We start from the raw sequence: 18,258 nt of genomic DNA, 5'->3' as shown, positions 1-18,258 counted from the left end.
TCTTTTTCCCCTCCAAAAAAGTACTACTGTTCTCTAACCTTATTTTCAAATATATTACTAGGATTCAACAGTAGTTAGAACTACAAAATCTTACCATTTACTCTTAGTCTAAGTTTATCTGTGTAAAAATGGATACCTGAAAACACAGATGGTCTATAATGATTAAGGTGGGAAAGGTCTGTTACAGTTACAACTTAGAACACAGCAGTCCAGCTATGTAACAACTTCAGAGAGAGTTTGAGTGGGGGAAGGGGAAGGGCTCAGCAGTTAGCAGACAGTGCAGATCTGCAGATCTGTTTCTACCTTCACATCTGGTAACCCACAGTTCCTGCAGCTCCTGATCCAGAGGCTTCTGGCTTTTGTGAGAACCCCCCCCAGGCACACACACACCTGGTGCACCTGCTGACAGATAGAAACATACACATAAAACTAGAAATGGCTTGATTGGAAGACAGAGTGACCAGGAAGAACATCGTTGTTCAGTCTGTTAAAATGAGATGGCTTTTGTGAAACTGCTCTAGGATCTACTGCAATGTCTGGGCTAAGGATTAAAAATAAAGCCACTCCACATTAGATTTAATATTTCTAACAATTGTGACAATGTTACCTGTATTCCACTCTTAGGTTCCTAGTTACTAGAGAAATATGGAGTAGATTCGATACCTAGTTAACAACCTCTACCTTATCCTCTCCAGAATGTATTACTACCTGAATGCTTCTATTCCTTTTTTGATCTTCGAAAAGAGTTCAAGAAGTGTTGCCCCGACTCTCCTGATATCGACAAGCTGGATGTCTCAGCGATGGCAGAGAGTATCCTTTAAGTTGGCTTAAGAATACTTCGTATCAGCCGGGTGGTGGTGGTGCAGCACACCTTTGATCCCAGCACTTGGAAGGCAGAGGCAGGCAGGTTTCAGAGTTCGAGCCCAGCCTGGTCTACAGAGTGAGTTCCAGGACAGCCAGGGCTACACAGAGAAACCCTGTCTTGGAAAAACAAAAACAGAAGGAAAAAAAAAGAAAGAAAAAGAAAAAAAAGGAATGCTTCATATCCTGACCCCGCTCTTTTCTTTCCTTTTCTTTTTGTTTTTCAAGTTTTGGAGACTGAACTTATTGTGGCCTGGAACTCACGTAGTGGAAGGAGGCTGCCTTCAAATGTTCAGGTGCCCCTCTGCCTCAAGCCTACCCAGTGCTAGAATGAAAGGCGTGAGCCACAGTATCTGGCTCAAGAAAAATGCTTCAAATTGCCAGTGTGGGGGTCAAATTGTTCCTGCCATGTGTGTCAATATGCTGTGTGAGGAAGAAGTAACAGTACCTCAGAGTAGTCATTGACCGACTGGACCTGAGCTAGGAGTTTATTTATGTGAGATGTTTGTGTTTCTGATGATAAATATTTTAGCATATCGTGTGTGTGTGCGCGCGTATACACACACAGAAAGATACACACATACATTTGATAGATTAGATAAAATACAAAGACTCCACTTTGTCTATAGACCCCAAAGCTACTTGTGCCTGATTGTTTTGGTCTTGGGGTCTATTTTTTTTTTTCTTTATGTTAGGTAAGATTTTTGTTCTGAAGTACTGGGTGCCCTTTAAACCTTACCTCTTTTAAGTATATACCAACCCAACCTTGGGAATACAGTAAGATATTTGGGGGCATGGCAAATGGGGACTGTGCCAGACATAGTGGTGATTGTCTCAAAAAATTGGGAGAGCAGAACAGGTTGTTTTGAACATATTTACTTAACAAAAGATAATATTTTTATTTTATTTTTACTGTTCCCCCCCCCCCCCAAGACAAAGTCTCACTATATAGTTGTGGTTGTCCTGGATGGAACTCACTCTGTAGATTAGGCTGGCCTCGAAATCAGAGATCCACCTGATTCTGCCTCCCAAGTGCTGAGATTAAAGGATTGTGCCACTTGCTAGGAAAATAGTATTATTGAATGCTTCATATATTGCTAAATTGTTTTAATGTTTAGAAATCTTGTATCATGAAGGACCTGTTATGTTACATCTATGGAATCTCCTTAACATGCTAGTAAATAGTCATGTATTGGTGTATCAGAAGGGAAGCTGAAAACTGAAAATCCAAAGTCACTTTGGGGGTCATGAGATGCTGGAGAGATGGCTCAGCAGTTAAGAGCACTTCAGTTCTCAGCATCCAGCCTCCACCGGGGTTGGCTCACAACCGTCTGTAACACTGGGTTTAGGTGGTATTCTCATCGAATTGGTAGTTTCTGTTGCTATATGTGCGAGGTCCTTTATGTGAAGAAGGTGTTTTTAGTTTTTTCAGGTAGTTGGCAATGCAGAGAAATCTTTTATAACCTGCCGTCCTTTCCTTCCGTTGGTCTTCTTGGCCTCTGTAAGGTTGAGGCTGAGGCGAGGGTTGAGGTACTTGGGTTGCTTCTATGCTCTGGGCCGTGCTTCCTAGCGTGCTTTAGTAGCTGACCCCCGGGGAGGCGTATCCTGACTCGCCAACACTTTTGCCTGCTGTTCCCGTTAGCTCTGCTTCTGTAACTGTGTGTTGGCCATTCTTTTTCAAGTGCATGGTGATAAAAATCAAAAATACTTGTCTCTAGTAAATGGATAAGTTTTGACTGAGTTAAGCTACCCTTCCTCCTTTATGCATTAATTCTTGAAGTTGGAAGTAGAACTCGGGCGTTCACCAGTGCATCTGATTAAAAACAAAGACTTGATTTTCTGTTTCTTCAAATGCAGCTTGTTTAGGGGTTGGAGGTGTGGCTCTGTTGGTAGAATGCCGCTTGGAGAGTGAGCTCAGGCTGGGATCATCCCTGTAATCCCAGCACTTGGGAAGTGGATGTGCGAGCCAGGGGGCCCCAGGTGATGCTCACTGAAGAGGCAAGTCCAGGCCAGCCTGGGCTGGTTGACCCCCCCACCCCCCACCCTACCCTTAAACAACAAGCAAAAAAAGGATTCTAACTTTAAATGTTTTGATTAATTTTTTTCCCCCATTACTATTTTAGAAATGCTATTGACCCTTCTTAGCACAGGCTTTCATTTTTCATTCCCACTGAAATAATCAATCTTTCTATTCAGAGAAATTGATACCTCTCTGACCAGGCTGCCAGACCAACCTTAGAGGTCAAAGGCAATGTACTGTTGGCTGTGTCCATCTGTCTGTCTGAGCATGTGTGAGCTGAAGAGCTGTGGTCCTTTAAACCACTTGTTAATTTCTTGTTAATATGGAAATGGTCCTGAATTTTGGAAACATGCCGATTAGTCAGTAAACTTATTTGGTGGTTTTGTCAGATGCGAGAGTGAGCTTGTGTGTCCACTAGTGTCAGAGTGTGCAGGCAGGTTGACATACTTAGTTTCTTTCCTTTCTTTTCTTTTTTTTTTTTGTTTTGTTTTGTTTTTGTGTTTTATTTGTCTTTTGGATTTGTTTTTTTCGAGACAGGGTTTTTCTGTGTAGCCCTGGCTGTCCTGGAACTCACTCTGTAGACCAGGCTGGCCTGGAACTCAGAAGTCCACCTGCCTCTGCCTCCCAGAGTGCTGGGATTACAGGCGTGCGCTACCACTGCCCCGCTACTTATTTTCTTACTGAACAAATAGTTGTTTTCTTATTCATAAGCCTTACTAGCTCTCCAAGACAGTTCCATGTAGTCCAAGCTGACCTGGAGCTTGCTGTATCATCGAGGGTGATCTCCTGATCCTCCTGCCCCCACTGGTAAGGGCCAGGGTTAGAGGTTGCACCTCCCTGCCCAGCCTGTTTTTTGTTTTTTTTTTTTGTTTTTTTTTTTTGTTTTTCTGTTTTTTTTAAAAGGCAAGTAAAGAGATGTAGATGTGTTTGGACTGCCAGTGGCTGTGGTACAGTGTTAGGAGTATTTCTTCATTTTATATCCAATTAAAATGTAAATTCCCTGTACTGTTTTTGTTTCATTTTGAAATGGGGACTTGCTCTGTAGTTTATAGGCTTGCTGGGAACTTGCACAATTCTGCTTCCCCACCTCTTCCCTTTGGGTGCACAGGTTATATGCACGAGCCATCACACCCAGCCACAGATCTGTTTTTTGTTTTTTTTTTTAAGAGTAATTTTAGATCAGAGCAAATTGAGCGGAAAGTACTGATTTTCCATGAGATCCCCACCTCTCCCTAGTGCCCGTTTGGCATGTGTACAGAGTTTGTTAAAACTGAGCCCCCTTTGCTCTATTACCCTCAGTTTACATTAGAGGTCGCTTCTGGTGCTGGGCATTCTCAGGCTTTTACCCGAATATGACGATGTGCCCACCACCAACTCATCAGAAAGCACAGTAGTGAAGTATAGAGTGGCTTCCTGCCCCGTGCTTTTGACTTTTCCAGAAAGCCTTGTAATCAGGTAGTCAGAATGAAATAGCAATCATCTCTTTAGATTGGCTCTTAAAGCCCAGTTATACATGTCTAAGGGGCTTGCATTTATCTTCATGACTTAACAGTTTAGCTCCTTTCCCTCCCCCCTTCCTCTCCCCTCCCGTCCCCCCTCCCTCCCTTTGTTGTGTTTTTGGTTTTTGAGACAAGGTTTCTCTATGTAGGCATGGTTGTCTTGGAACTCTCTGTAGACCAGGCTGGCCCTCAGCTCACAGAGATATCCTCCTGCCTCCCAAGTGCAGGACTGATGTGCCAGTGAGCACCGCCTGGCCAGTTCATCTCCTTTTGGTGATGCACCACATTGTCTGGATGCACCACAGTGCATTCTCTCTGCTACTGAGAACTTCGTTGATTCCCACTGGTGACAGTTATGAATAAAGTTGCTCTAAGTGCCATCATGCACGATTGGGGAGACATAAATGTAATTCCTTTGGGCCAAGTTCCGAGAATTGTGATTACCAGATTGTATAGTACAACTGCAGTTGCGTTGTCCTCATGCAGTTTTGTGTGTGACAGGTTTTGTTTGTTTTGGTAGAGAAAGCAGTGAGTTTGTAAAACTTTTGAGTGTGTGGTTTTTCGAGGTACTTATGGACGATGGAAAAGATGATTATGGTTGCATTTTCTGTGTAAGTCTTTTGGTGCCCAGCCCTTGCCCCAGTGTTGGCATTTTTTTATGGTGGAAAAGGAAGCTAAAGGTATTGATGAAGTTTTGTAACTGGGTCTTGAGGGCCTGCCACTCTAGAGTGGGAGCTAAGCTTGCTGGCTTTGTGTTCCTCCGTGTGTGTGTGTGTGTGTGTGTGTGTGTGTGTGTGTGTGTGTGTAAGTTGAGGAACTGTGTGAGTGCTGCTCTGGGTACAGGGGTGGGGTGGGGGGATGGGGTTAGGAACTGTGTGAGTGCTGCTCCGTGTGTGTGTGTGTGTGTGTGTGTGTGTGTGTGTGTAGGTTGAGGAACTGTGTGAATGCTGCTCTGGGTACAGGGGTGGGGTGGGGGGATGGGGTTAGGAACTGTGTGAGTGCTGCTCCGTGTGTGTGTGTGTGTGTGTGTGTGTGTGTGTGTGTAACTGTGTGAGTGCTGCTCTGTGTGTGTGTGTGTGTGTGTAACTGTGTGAGTGCTGCTCCGTGTGTGTATGTGTGTGTATGTATATGTGTGTGTAACTGTGTGAGTGCTGCTTCGTGTATGTGTGTGTGTATGTGTGTAACTGTGTGAGTGCTGCTCCGTGTGTGTGTGTGTAACTGTGTAAGTGCTGCTGTGTGTGTGTGTGTGTGTGTGTGTGTGTGTGTGTGTGTAACTGTGTGAGTTCTGATTCCGCTCCTTCATGCTGTTCCCACTGCGTTTTTGTGTCTGCTCTGAAACTTTCTAGTTGGTTTAGGCTTCCAGAGTAATTCCAGCTGCAGGTGTGCTAGCCGTGTGTGAGTTACACAATGCTGCCTGGAAAGGCCTTATCTGTCAGGTGAACTGTGCATTGCAAGGCTGCTTTCAATCAGGCGACCTGGGGAAAGGAGCATGGGGAGGGGCGGAGCTTGTCTGTGGTTTCTTTCTTTTTTAAAGAAATTATATCAGATTCCTTGGAGAAAATAATAATAGCTATTTTCTATTGTCATTTTGATTACAGAGCCATTTGTATAAATGATTTTTATTAATTTGCTAAAATAAAGTAGCTGCTTTTTTTTAAATCCCTGAAATAGAATTATTTCCCTCTAACTTCTGAAACTTTTTTGTTTTGTTGTTTTTGACAAATGTTGTTTTAAGACATATATGTCTGTATCCCTAACTGTCCTGGAACTTGATAAGTAGAACAAACTGGCCTCAAACTCAGAGACCCAGCTGCCTCTGCTCCACAGTGAGCCATTGATAGGGTCTAATGTGACTAGCCTGGGAAAGGAAGGACCCCCGGCCAGGATGAGACGTAGGGATGGAGTGTGTATGTACTTAGCCTTCGCAAGGCCCTGCTTTGAAAGCCCGACATTCACATCCACACACAAGAAAATAGCAAAAATCTGCTCTCTCTTGCTTCAGCAGCCTCCCAGGAGCCCACTAAAAGGGCGTTGCCCCATCATGCAAACAGAGAAACTGAGAGGTAAGGGTTATATTCGGGGTGGGGATGGGGGTAGCCGTTCAAAATAGAGTTTTTCTGTGTAGCTCTGGCTGTCCAAGTACCTGTTTTGTAGACCAGGATGTCCTTGAACTCACAGAGCCACCTGCCTCTGACTCCCGAAAAGCTGGGACTAAGGGCTTGCGTCATCATGCCCCGCCCAATGACTTAAAGATTTATCATAAGTGAGAGGCTCTATCTAATCTATCAGATAGAAATAGTCTCCTTATTTTGAGAAAGAATTTATTTTCTTTCTTTGAGACAACTTATGTACGGTCGGCTAGCCTAGAATATAGAGCAAGCTGACCTAGAACTCAGAGATCTGCTTGCATCTCCTTCCCAGGGCTGGGGTTAGAGTCCGTGCACTACCACATGTGGCAGATTATGTAATCATGATCTCTTGTTGTGCCCTTAAGTATGTTCTGCTGCCTCTGAAGAACCTTCCCTGCTTTTTCTCATAGGTTAAGAAAATGCTGTAGCACAGTGCTTAAAAAATGAGCTCTAAAGCTGGGCGGTGGTGGCGCACGCCTTTAATCCTTTAACTTGGGAGGCAGAGGCAGGTGGATTTCTGAGTTCGAGGCCAGCCTGGTCTACAGAGTGAGTTCCAGGACAGCCAGGGCTACACAGAGAAACCCTGTCTTGGAAAAAAAAAACAAAACAAACAAAAAAAGAGCTCTAGCCTGGATGGTGGTGATGCTTGCCCTTAATCCTGGCACTTGGGAGGCAGAGGCAGGTGGGTCGAAGACAGCCAGGACTATATAGAGAAACTGTCTCAAAAATGAAAACAAAACAAAACATGCGGTCTAGGGCTAATGTATTAGAGTTACAATGTTGGCAGTTGGCAGCCTCGGCTTATTTCCTTGTATTAAAGCAGGAAAGACTTGGGAGGGTCCTTCCGAGGAGCAGGTCACCACCTCGTCCAGGGCCTGGCCGCTGCCTGTTTGCCCCTAGGTTACCGGGACTGTCAGCAGAGATAACACAGCTGCAAACAGCTTTAAGATGGACTTCCTTATTGATTTAAAATCTGTTTGAACTATTTTACACGTAAAGTTTTGAACCTTGTGTAACACTGGCTAGAGAACTTAGAAAGCTTCTGGTACCTGTTAGTTTGGGTAAGTGGCTTTGTTAGCGTGTCTTTTTCTTCTGTAAAGTACTCGGTGATTGTGACTCATTTCTGCATGAGGTTTTATGATTAATTGAACGAGACCATTGTAATGACCGAAGCCACTACCCAATTAAAAAGATGGCTGAAAGCGCACTGACTGTTCCTTGTAGGCACGAATTCAAATGAGAAGGATTTAAAATAGCCTCAAGCGTGCAGGGTTAAGGCACACTCTGGTAGACAGCCTTGTTACCTGGAGGGGGAAGGAATTATCTTTGCTATCCCATCGGCACAGTGTGGACCCAAGTGGTCAAACACATTGGCTTGTGGGCTGTAATAAGTTAAGCAACTAGAAATAGCTGCTGGCTCCCGGCTAGCACCCAGGTAAATTTAGTATGACTTATTTTAATTCTAGAAGTATTACCTTGTTTTTGATGTAGCTCAGTTGATAGATGCTTATTTAGCACCCAGGAGGCTCTGGGTTTAATAACTGATGTTCATCACCACCACTGTGTAAAGCAGATGTTTATGTGGTGATACACATACTAATTCCAGCACCTAGAGAAATGGACGCAGGAAAGTCAGGAGTTCAGGGTCATCCTCAACTATGTAGTCACATGGGACTACGTGCAGTCACAAGAAACCCTTAGAATTCTCAGATAATTGATGTTTAGAAGGCCCCTTAGCAACACTAATTGGATGTATAGGTGTGTGTATTGCATATAAATATATAAATTATACGTCACTGTGTATAAGTTACAAGCATATTATACATAATGTATACATATGCACACATGAGATTAAGAGCATGCATGTGTACACGTGACAGAGAAACAGACCATGAAGTTAAAATGGGAATGGACGCCTGGGGGGCACGGAAGGCGTTGAGAGGGGTGGGTGAGTGTGAGGGTAGATTTGATCAAAACAAAATTTGTTCTGAAGGAAGGAAAAAATTAAAACAAGAGCCTTAGTTTTTGTTTTCACGGAGTTTTTTCCTGATTTGTTTACTTTATATAAATATCCTTTTGCCTATATAGGTGAGTCTCTGAGGGTCTGAGGCCAGCCTGGACTAAGTAGTTTGTTCTGGGATAACCTGGGATAGACCCAGGGAAGAAAAATGAAATCTTTTATTTATATTTTGTTTTTTGCAGTGTTAGGGACTGATCCTGGGGTCTTGTATGGACCAGAAAAACAGTGAGCCACTGTTCATATCTCCAGCTCTTAAATAGACCTGTTTTTTTTTTTTTTTTTTATTGAGACGCTATTTTGCTGTGGTGTCACCGAGGCCTCACGAGTCCGCAATTTCTGCTTTCCAAGTGGCTAAGGTTCAGGTGTGAGCTGCCACTAGGTTTGTTGGCTTGTGCTTACAGATTCTTCACTGCTTGTAGGTGCTTCTGACGCACCAGGTGGGGTTGGGATTCCTTTATTGGCCCTTCATTATGCTAATACCTCCAGTTGGATTTGTTATGTAGGGAGTTTTTTTTTTTTCTGGGAAAGGGTAAGTGAAATTAAACTAAGATTTCGAATACCTTCCCCAGCATCTTTCTGGTATAAGAGTTTGCCGCTATGAGTTTTCTTTTTTTGAGACAGGGTTTCCTGTGTTGCCCCGGCTGTCCAGGAACTCAGCCTGTAAAACAGGGTGGCCTCTACCGCTGCCTCATGAGTGCTAGGATTAATGGTCTGTGCCCCCACTGCCTGGCATAGTATCCTTTTAGTTGTGTATGTGTAAAGGACAGGGTCTCGTGTCGTCCCAGCTGGCCTCAAACATGCTGTGTGCTGGGCTTTGGACTCTGTGCCAAGACTCTGCATCCCCAGTGCTCCAGCTTGTTCTGTAGCATGTGTGCGGGGCATAAATCATGACCTCAGCAGCCTAGGGAAGCGCCCTTCCAGCCCGGTGACATCCTCAGCCCAGACTTGGGCTTCTTTCTTTTTTTAAAGATTTATTTATTATATGTAAGTATACTGTAGCTGTCTTCAGACACACCGGAAGAGGGCATCAGATCTCATTACGGGTGGTTGTGAGCCACCATGTGGTTGCTGGGATTTGAACTCAGTACCTTCAGAAGAGCAGTCAGTGCTCTTAACCTCTGAGCCATCTCTCCAGCCCTATCTGTTATTTTGAAAAGAACCTATACAGTGCCTGCTATTTTCTTCCCCCTTGTCCCTCATCCTTCGTCGCCCTTCTATACTTGCGGGAATGTTGGTTCTTGGTGTACTACTACTGATGGGTTCTAAAAGGTAAACAACTACTGTGTGCTACCTGTTGGCTTCTGCTTTTTCAGTACTGCGGGTGTGTTAATGTCTAGCAGCACAATATATTTGTGTTACACTATACATACAATGGGGAGGTAACAGGACTGTCTTAAGACGAGTCTTAGGCAGGGCTTTGGTGGAGAGTTTCTGCTGGGGTATAATTTTGAGACTTGAGATTTAACTTCTCTAATTAATATAGTTTCTGTTTTATATTATTATATAGTCTGTGATTGCCTTAGATACAAGCTAAAGCCATGGCTTCAGAAGAGGGCTGTTTACATGTGGAAAGTAAACGCATTGCAAGTGTGTGTTTCCTGGCAGTCAGGAAAGAAGCAGTTGGCGCAGTCCAGAAGCTAGAGGTGAGATTTATGGGGCTGAGCCCTCAGCCGGTTCACCGAAGGTGGCGAGAAAGGAGAGGCTCCTGTCCTGTCGTTGAAACAGCCTCATCTACCTGACCCACCCTTTTTATGGATGGATACTTTGTTCAGTATAGCCTGAAATGTGGGTTTTTGTTCCCACCGAGGTAGGCTGTATTCTTTAGTCCCTCCTGGCGTTCTGGTTTGCAAAACTGGCTGAGCCTGTCTGTGCTGTTGCGGCTGCCCGAGGGCACAGTTGAGCAAGTTTCAGGACCAGCCTTGCAGTAAACCGGGAGGCACAGGCTCCTCGCACCTTCCTCTGCACCAGATATGGCAGCAAGTAATCCAAACATAATAGACCCTTGATGCAGATGCAAGAAAGTATTGGTGCAAAAGCACTAGGAGAACCCTTAGGGCTGGGGACGGAACTCACCAGTGGTGTAGCCCTAACATGCACAAGAAGCAAGAAAGAAACACTTTCCCTTTGTTATATATGTTCGATTCTGGTAAGGAAACAGATTGCGCACATGTAAGAGGCATGTGTGCACACACGTGTGTATGACAGGGATTGGTCCAGTGACTTGTGAAAGGTGTTACAGCTTTGAGCTGCCGGTCTCGTGTCCCAGTGGGAAATACGGTGCTATGTATTAGAGAACCCTATAAGCTAAAGGCCAGTGACACATCCTTAATTAAAAGCGAGAGGTTAGTCAAATGATTCTTCAAATCTGTTTCATCACAAGAAGACTTTGCATTTTTACTTTTGGTCTCTCTCCTTGACTTGTACCTATAAATTTAATATTTTTTCTCAACATATTGCTCAAAGTAAAATACATTGAACAAAGCTTTCTAGCTTAAAGCGGGGACTTCGGTATTCAGTTCAAGTGTGGCTGTTACAATTCCAGTTTCTTTACCTACAGTTGAAAAGCTGAGTTGGAGAACATCTCTGAATTCTAGCTTCATATTGTTGGTGTTCATGATGATGGGATAGTGTGACTACTGAAGGAAATGACTTTATGCCTGTGTATACACGCACGCATGCATATATGTGTGTGCATGTATATTTTGATGGGGATCTTTGAAAGGTCCTACTAGGATCTGATATTAGATTTTTTTTTTTTTTTTTTTTTTTTTTGAGCAAGATAGCTTGCTGTCCTGGGTTTAGGCTGACTTCAAACTCATACTGAATTTTAAAGAATTCTTTATGTATGTATATTTGATATGCTTAATCATGACATTATAAAGGAAGACTAACATCACTAGAAGTAGGATTAGAAAATGTCAAACCACTGAGTACTGCTGGTGCACAGCTTTAATCCCAGCTTGGGTAGCAGAGGCAGGAGGATCTCTGAGTTCAAGGCCAGCCTGATCTACAGAGCTAGGTCCAGGACAGCCAGGAAAAATCCTGTGTCACACATACACACACACACACACACACCCCAAACTTGGATATGTCTTTAATCCCGGCACTCCACAGGCAGAGGGATTGAGAGTTGCAGCCTAGTGTGATCTCTAAGGGAGTTCCAGACCAGGCAGAACTACACAAGTAAGACTTGTCTCAAATAAGCAAACAGATGTTAAACCTGTGCATGAAAGGAAAACTGTAGATCAATCTCTGGTCAAGGGGCCTTTGTGTACATGATGAAAGTGAGTGGGGGAGCTGGTTCTTTGTGGTCTTGCAGGGAAGAGAGCCCCCACCTGGTGACAGCCTGCAACTCTACATGGCGGTATCCCCAGCAGACCTTGGGGAAGGAGCTGCACACCCTTTGTCTTCAGCACCCTGGATTTTCTACCTAATGCCTACAGTGACTTGTCTCCATTGCAAGCAGCTCCCTGTAGGCCGTGAGAACTCCGAGGACGCTGTTGGCTTCATCTTCCCTTTCCTGCAGCATCGCTACAGCGTAGTTCCACAGAACTACATCAAAGGTCGGTGCAGTCCACGCCCAGGAACTGTGTGATATAACTGAGGAGTTTCCTAGGATGTAGCTGACAGAATTGGTGACTGTGGCCTGGAGCAGGTAGGGGGAAGGCTTTGGTGTTGGGTGCTAGTCACTCTGGGCTAAATTGGCAAAGGAATTAAGAGGAGTGGTTTGTTGTAGACAAGAAGGATGCATAATTTGAACAGAATATCCTTTTTTTATACTACCTGTTTCTCCAAACCTCCCTTGGTAGTCTCTTTGGAGATGGAAAGCTAGGATGTGGTTAACATTTGCTGTGTCTGTGTCTGTAGTCAGAAGTCCACCGATGACCAGATGGTCATCCTTGTCCTGGTTATATAAATCCTTTGAGGAGACGATGCCAATTTCGCTGGAAACAGGCGCTCTTCTCCAGGTTTTCAAGGGTACACATGTCAGCTCATGGAGTTTTACGTCTTCCATTTGGCCTACCTGTCATTCTGGTCCTTATGTGGTGTTAACTTGGCCAGTCATCTCCAAACTGTCTAAGGGTGATACTTAGGGTGGCACGGTTGGAACTATTAGATGGCTCCAGTGTCCCTTCTCCTGTAGTCACCTTTATTATTTTTTTAGATTTCATAACTGGAGGGTAGAGGACAACATGCTGCTGGAAGTGACACAGTACACACCACACAGAGACCCATCCCCACTTAATGAACTAGGTGGCTTATGTGTGGAGCAGGCATTGAGCCTGAGACACCAGGCTTGTGCAGTAGTCAGAGGGGCTACTTCCTGTTCCTTGATTCTTCAGAGATCCCAGTCATCTTTCCTGACTGCCCTGAACTCAGGGCAGCCATCCTTCTCTGTGCTCTCATCTTTTGGGTTCATAAATGCATAGTAGTAGCTCCTGCCCATGATAGCCTTCAGCCCTAGAAGGTTTACATCATCTCGCTTCAGTGTCTCCTAGGGGGACCCTCTGAGCCCACACACTTTCTCACTGGATGGCAGAAGAGTGTGGACTTGATCTACCATTTGAGATTGATAGTTGTCCATGACAGTTCAGATTTTTATTTCTAGTCATAAATGTATGTCTGGTCATCATGGGTTTGAGTAGGCACTAGAGTGTCTGAAGGAGTGGACTCTGCTATTATTAAATGTCTGCTCTGTGTTGTGGCGTTTTTAATCTCAGTCTTCATACAAAGCCAGAGCATGAGATTATCATAGCTTTGGCTTCATAGATAAGCAGAAGTTTAGTCTGACTGACTACTCTGAATTGTTGAATTCTGTGTTCTACTTTCTCTCTCTCTCTCTCTTTTTTAGTTTTTTGTTTGTTTGTTTGTTTGTTTTTTTTTTTCGAGACAGGGTTTCTCTGTGTAGCCCTGGCTGTCCTGGAACTCACTCTGTAGACCAGGTTGGCCTCAAACTCAGAAATCCGCCTGCCTCTGCCTCCCAAGTGCTGGGATTACAGGCGTGTGCCACCACCACCCAGCTCTCTCTTTCTTTTTTTTTTTTAATACTTGTTAAACTTTTAAAAATATCAGAGAGATGGAGAGATGGCTCAGCAATTAAGAGCACTCTCTGCTCTTCCAGAGGTCTTAAGTTCAATTCCCAGCAACCACATGGTGGCTCACAACCATCTGTAATGGGATCTGATGCCCTCTTCTGGTGTGTCTGAAGATAGCTACAGTGTACTCAGATAAAATTTTAAAAAATATATCAGAGAGGGAACAGTTTGCTATAAGGCAAACATTCTACTAAGTCCAACACAGGAGTGCCTTTATTCCAAATTCTAGAGAAAAGGAGTATTCTCACAGGATTATCTTTGATTCTTTGATTCCTTTTTTTTTTTTAAAAGATTTATTTATTATGTAAGTACACCATAGCTGTCTTCAGACACCCCAGAAAAGGGCATCGGATCTCATTACGGATGGCCATGAGCCACCATGTGGTTGCTGGGATTTGAGCTGAGGACTTTCGGAGGAACAGTTGGTGCTTTTAACCACTGAGCCATCTCACCAGCTCCTGACTTTGATTCCTGTTGTGCTGTTAAAAATGTATTGTGGACAAGTGAGCTGGCTCTGTAGGTAAGACTGCTGCTAGGCCTCATGACCCCTCTGGGAGCCACGTGGTAGATGAGGAGAGTCACCTCCTGAAAGCTGCCCTCATTGCCACACACTGGCTGTGGTACAAACACTTCCACACACCGAATGTCTCACAGTTTTTAGAGCAAAAGGCCACACACACAAATAAGATATAATACAAAATTTAAAAATACTTAAGTATCTTAAAAAATAGTTGTGATTTACACATAATACAAAATGTGGTTTACCCAGAAAAAATACTGACATTGTCAAGTTACGTTAGGGTCAGTGATGGTGTGTGTACCTGTGTCCTCAGAACCTGCAGTGGGAGGTCCTCACAGTCTGAGCAATACAGTGAGATCACCATGTCAAAACATATGACATCATTGGTTCTAAGTGCTTGAATTATTTCTAAAACTTGCTGTGAGAGAACTTGCATTTGTATGTCTTACTGTTGAATATATGACATCTCATAGGGCTGCAAAACTATTCTGGAAGGGAACTTCTGAGGCAAAGCATGGACATTATGTCATTGGTGTTACGTGGTGGGAGTTGCAAGTGTTAGACTTCCTGGTCTTGATGGACAGCCGTCTGTTTAGTTACCTGGCCATTGCCTTGTATGCGTAGCAAATGATAAAGGCTTCTAACTAGTTGCTTGCTTTGATATGATTTGACACAAATGCTCACAGCTTTTATGAGTTTGCTATTTCCTAAGTGAACCAAAGTTTTCTTACTGGTGATGCCACAGGATAGAGTTGACTTGGATATCTACTGCTAGAGTGCAGAAAGGAAGGCGGCACAATTCTGGGTGCAGTCCTGGCTGCTGAGAAACAGCCATGCTGAGACTGACAAAGATCTTGCTTATCTTTAAGTTTAAATTCTGCCTAGCAGACTAACCTTCCTCTGCCTGTGCAAATGTTTCCTTAACTCAGCCCCACAGGCCTGAACTTTGAGAAGAATGACTCCGTGTCCCGATACGGAGCCTCCCAAGTTGAAGACATGGGGAACATCATTTTAGCAATGATCTCCGAGCCCTACAGTAAGTATCACTGTGGTGATTGTGCAGTGCTGGGATTTGACCCTTTACTCTTGGTTTTGATTGCCTTGCACAGCTTCGCTGTCCTATAGCCAGAACGATGACTGTATACTCTCATTTCTAGATCACAGATTTTCAGATCCAGAGAGAGTAAACTACAAGTTTGAAAGTGGCACTTGGTGAGTGGCTGAGTACTATTCATTTGAACCTTGGATTTGTTCTTACTTGGAACATTTAAATCCCCTTAGATTTTTCCTAACTTTATTAAACCCTGTTTACCACTTCTCATTGTTAGGCCAACTGTTACTTAAAGCAAGTAGGTGAGATAAAAATTTAGTCAAGTGCTGGATCTTTAATTGCTCGCTGACTCAGGGATATCCTCTGTTTGTGATTCTTACTATAGCCTTCATGTCTCTCCCCTCTCTAAAGGAAAAGTCAGGACTTGAAAATTATGCAGGGAATGGAAAGATGATGTATTAAGGGGGCGTACTGCCCAAGCACAGGACCTGGGGTTCGTTCCCACATCAGGCAGTTGTCATCAGACTGCCTGTAACTCTAGTTCCAAGGGGTTGACTGCTCTCCAGCCTGTGCATATGATGCACATAAATTCATGTAGGTGTACATACATGCACATAAATAACACAAATGGGTCTTTAAAGAAGTTCTTGATGTTCATGGGGTAAGTTATGTACACATACTCTCGGTCTCTACTCCATCGCCAGGGACATTAGGGAGGAGTCTGAAGTGGTGTCTTCGATCAGAGGTAGGCTTGGTTGTTAGTCAGTGTCAATGAATTTTGTAAGATTGTCTGGCACCTGGTGATGAAGAGAAGCTTGGACAGCTTTCCCAGTGTCTTTAGCACTCATTTTGTTGTAGAGAAAGTGACTCACTAGGAAAATGTCCTAAGATTACTGAAAATCTCAACAGGAGAAAGACAAAACATCAAAAGGTGTCAAAATATATAATGGGTGATTTGAAAGTGACTCACTGAGGCGTGGGGACTCCTGAGTGTTTCCATAAACACCCCGTGCTGCCGGCACACCCATTTGATGAGGGAGATGCTTTAATAGTCTTCTGACCACATACTCACATTCCCTGTGTGGGTTAATGGTAGCTTTACTCTCATCATTGCTGTCAAGCTGGATTCAAAAAGTTGAAATCCCACCCCACCCCAACTTGACCTCACTGTGGTGGCTCAGGCACTGTAGCTGGAAGGGAGGGTAGGGTAGGAAGCCATCGGATTCAAGACGCCACCTCCAAACAGTCGGGAATGAAACCAAGACAAACCAAACCAGACATCCCCCTCACTTTCTAGGTTAGGCTGTAAGGGGACAGAGAATTTTGCTTTCTGTAAATTGATCTGAGATGATTTTTCAAGGAAGGAGCTACTCAACTGATAGATGTTTTCCTGGATGCGTTAGTTAGTTGTTATTAGACTTACAGCCAGCCATCCTCCTATAGTGACACAATTGATTCTTTGAGCTGTCCCCAGACAAGTTGGGAAGGGTATAGAGGAAGTTGGGATTGCAAGTCAGTGTGATCTCCAGCAGCCCTCAAGCAGCTTGCCTAGGCAACATGAAGTCGTGTTTCATTCACAGCAGCAAGATGGAACTTATTGATGACAACACAGTGGTGAGGGCTCGAGGTTTGCCCTGGCAGTCTTCGGATCAAGATATTGCAAGGTTCTTCAAAGGACTCAATATTGCCAAGTTGGTTCTCTTCTCTTTGTTTCGCTTCATTCCGGCGGAGAACAGGGTTTTCTGTCCTGTCCCCTGTGTATTTCCCCCACCTGCCATCTGCTTTGTTTCTTTCAAAGGGGCGGCGCGGCACTTTGTCTGAATGCTCAGGGGCGGAGGAACGGAGAAGCGCTGGTTAGATTTGTGAGTGAGGAGCACAGAGATCTAGCTCTGCAGAGGCACAAACATCACATGGGGACCCGGTACATTGAGGTGTGTGCTCACAGCCAAGACGCTTGCCCTCACCAGGTGCCTGTTAGCATATGATGTGTGGCTTAGAACCGGTTCTAATGTCTCTTTTTTCCCTTAGGTTTACAAAGCAACAGGCGAAGATTTTCTTAAAATTGCCGGAGGTGAGATCCTTTTATGTAGTACAGATTCATTGATAACCTGAACTTTTGCACACACACAAGTTTCCTGTGACCATAAATGGCTCTTTCCTAGTGAAACAGGTGGCTTGGTCTATAAATAGGGAGAAGGAACTCCCAACACTGCTGGTGAATTTAATGTGCTGTAACACTTGCCCCAAGGCCTGAGCCAACTAGTATGGCTAAATAGCCAATAAAAATAAGTTAAGAAAAAAAAAAAGAAGATTGTAGGGGCTAGTTAGGGAAAAAAAGACTGTATAAAGGTGAAAGGGTCACATCTAGTCACATATAAAGAGAAAGGGCTGTTCTTGAAAGAACCCTGTCTGAATTGTTGGAGACAGCCGCCTGTAGCTTCTGGGGCTATGACACATTTCCTACATCTGGCTCTTCTCTAAGGTTTTGAGCTCACCAAAGCTCATGGTAGTTTCTTGTGTTTGGGAATAATTTTATAGACTCAGTTCTCTCCTTCCACTGTTATGTGGGTTTGGAAGCTTCAAGGCAGACGCCACTCACAGAGCCGTCTTGTTTGTAGGTATGTGGTATTCACAGAAATAAACAGAGGAATAAAGAGACTTAAAGACTTCTTCAGGTTCCCAGTTTTTCTTATTAGAATATAATATATGGCTCATAACACATTTTCTTTTTTTTTTTTAAAGATTTATTTATTTTACATGTTAGTACACTGTTGCTGTCTTCAAATACACCAGAAGAGGACATCAGAACCCATTACAGATGGTTGTGAGCCACCATGTGGTTGCTGGGATTTGAACTCAAGACCTCTAGAAGATCTGTCAGTGCTCTTAACCTCTGAGCCATCTCTCCAGCCCAGACATTTTCATTATCCACATATATAACATTTTATTGACATTAACCCCCCCCATAGCATCGTTATCCAATTTTTAAGTGAGTTACTTAAAAGGCACAAAATGTTTGTTTCTTTGGTTTTTTTGTTTGTTTTTGTTTTTTAAGATTTAAC

General features: G+C 43.8%; 1 protein-coding gene across 1 annotated transcript in view; it reads left to right on the top strand.

The window, feature by feature from the left end:
* The window catches only part of Esrp1 (epithelial splicing regulatory protein 1), a 49,521-nt gene that overhangs the window by 5,488 nt on the left and 25,775 nt on the right, over positions 1-18,258 (top strand). The window contains exons 4-9 of the mRNA XM_052176080.1: positions 696-810; positions 15,083-15,181; positions 15,303-15,357; positions 16,777-16,887; positions 16,995-17,127; positions 17,225-17,267. Coding sequence (XP_052032040.1) covers positions 696-810; positions 15,083-15,181; positions 15,303-15,357; positions 16,777-16,887; positions 16,995-17,127; positions 17,225-17,267 — 556 coding nt within the window. The remainder of the gene's footprint in view (positions 1-695; positions 811-15,082; positions 15,182-15,302; positions 15,358-16,776; positions 16,888-16,994; positions 17,128-17,224; positions 17,268-18,258) is intronic.

This window comes from Apodemus sylvaticus, chromosome 3 (assembly GCF_947179515.1).
Source record: "Apodemus sylvaticus chromosome 3, mApoSyl1.1, whole genome shotgun sequence".
Lineage (NCBI taxonomy): Eukaryota > Metazoa > Chordata > Mammalia > Rodentia > Muridae > Apodemus > Apodemus sylvaticus.
Note: the sequence above shows the minus strand (reverse complement) of the source record. Positions and strands in the feature narration are given on the sequence as shown.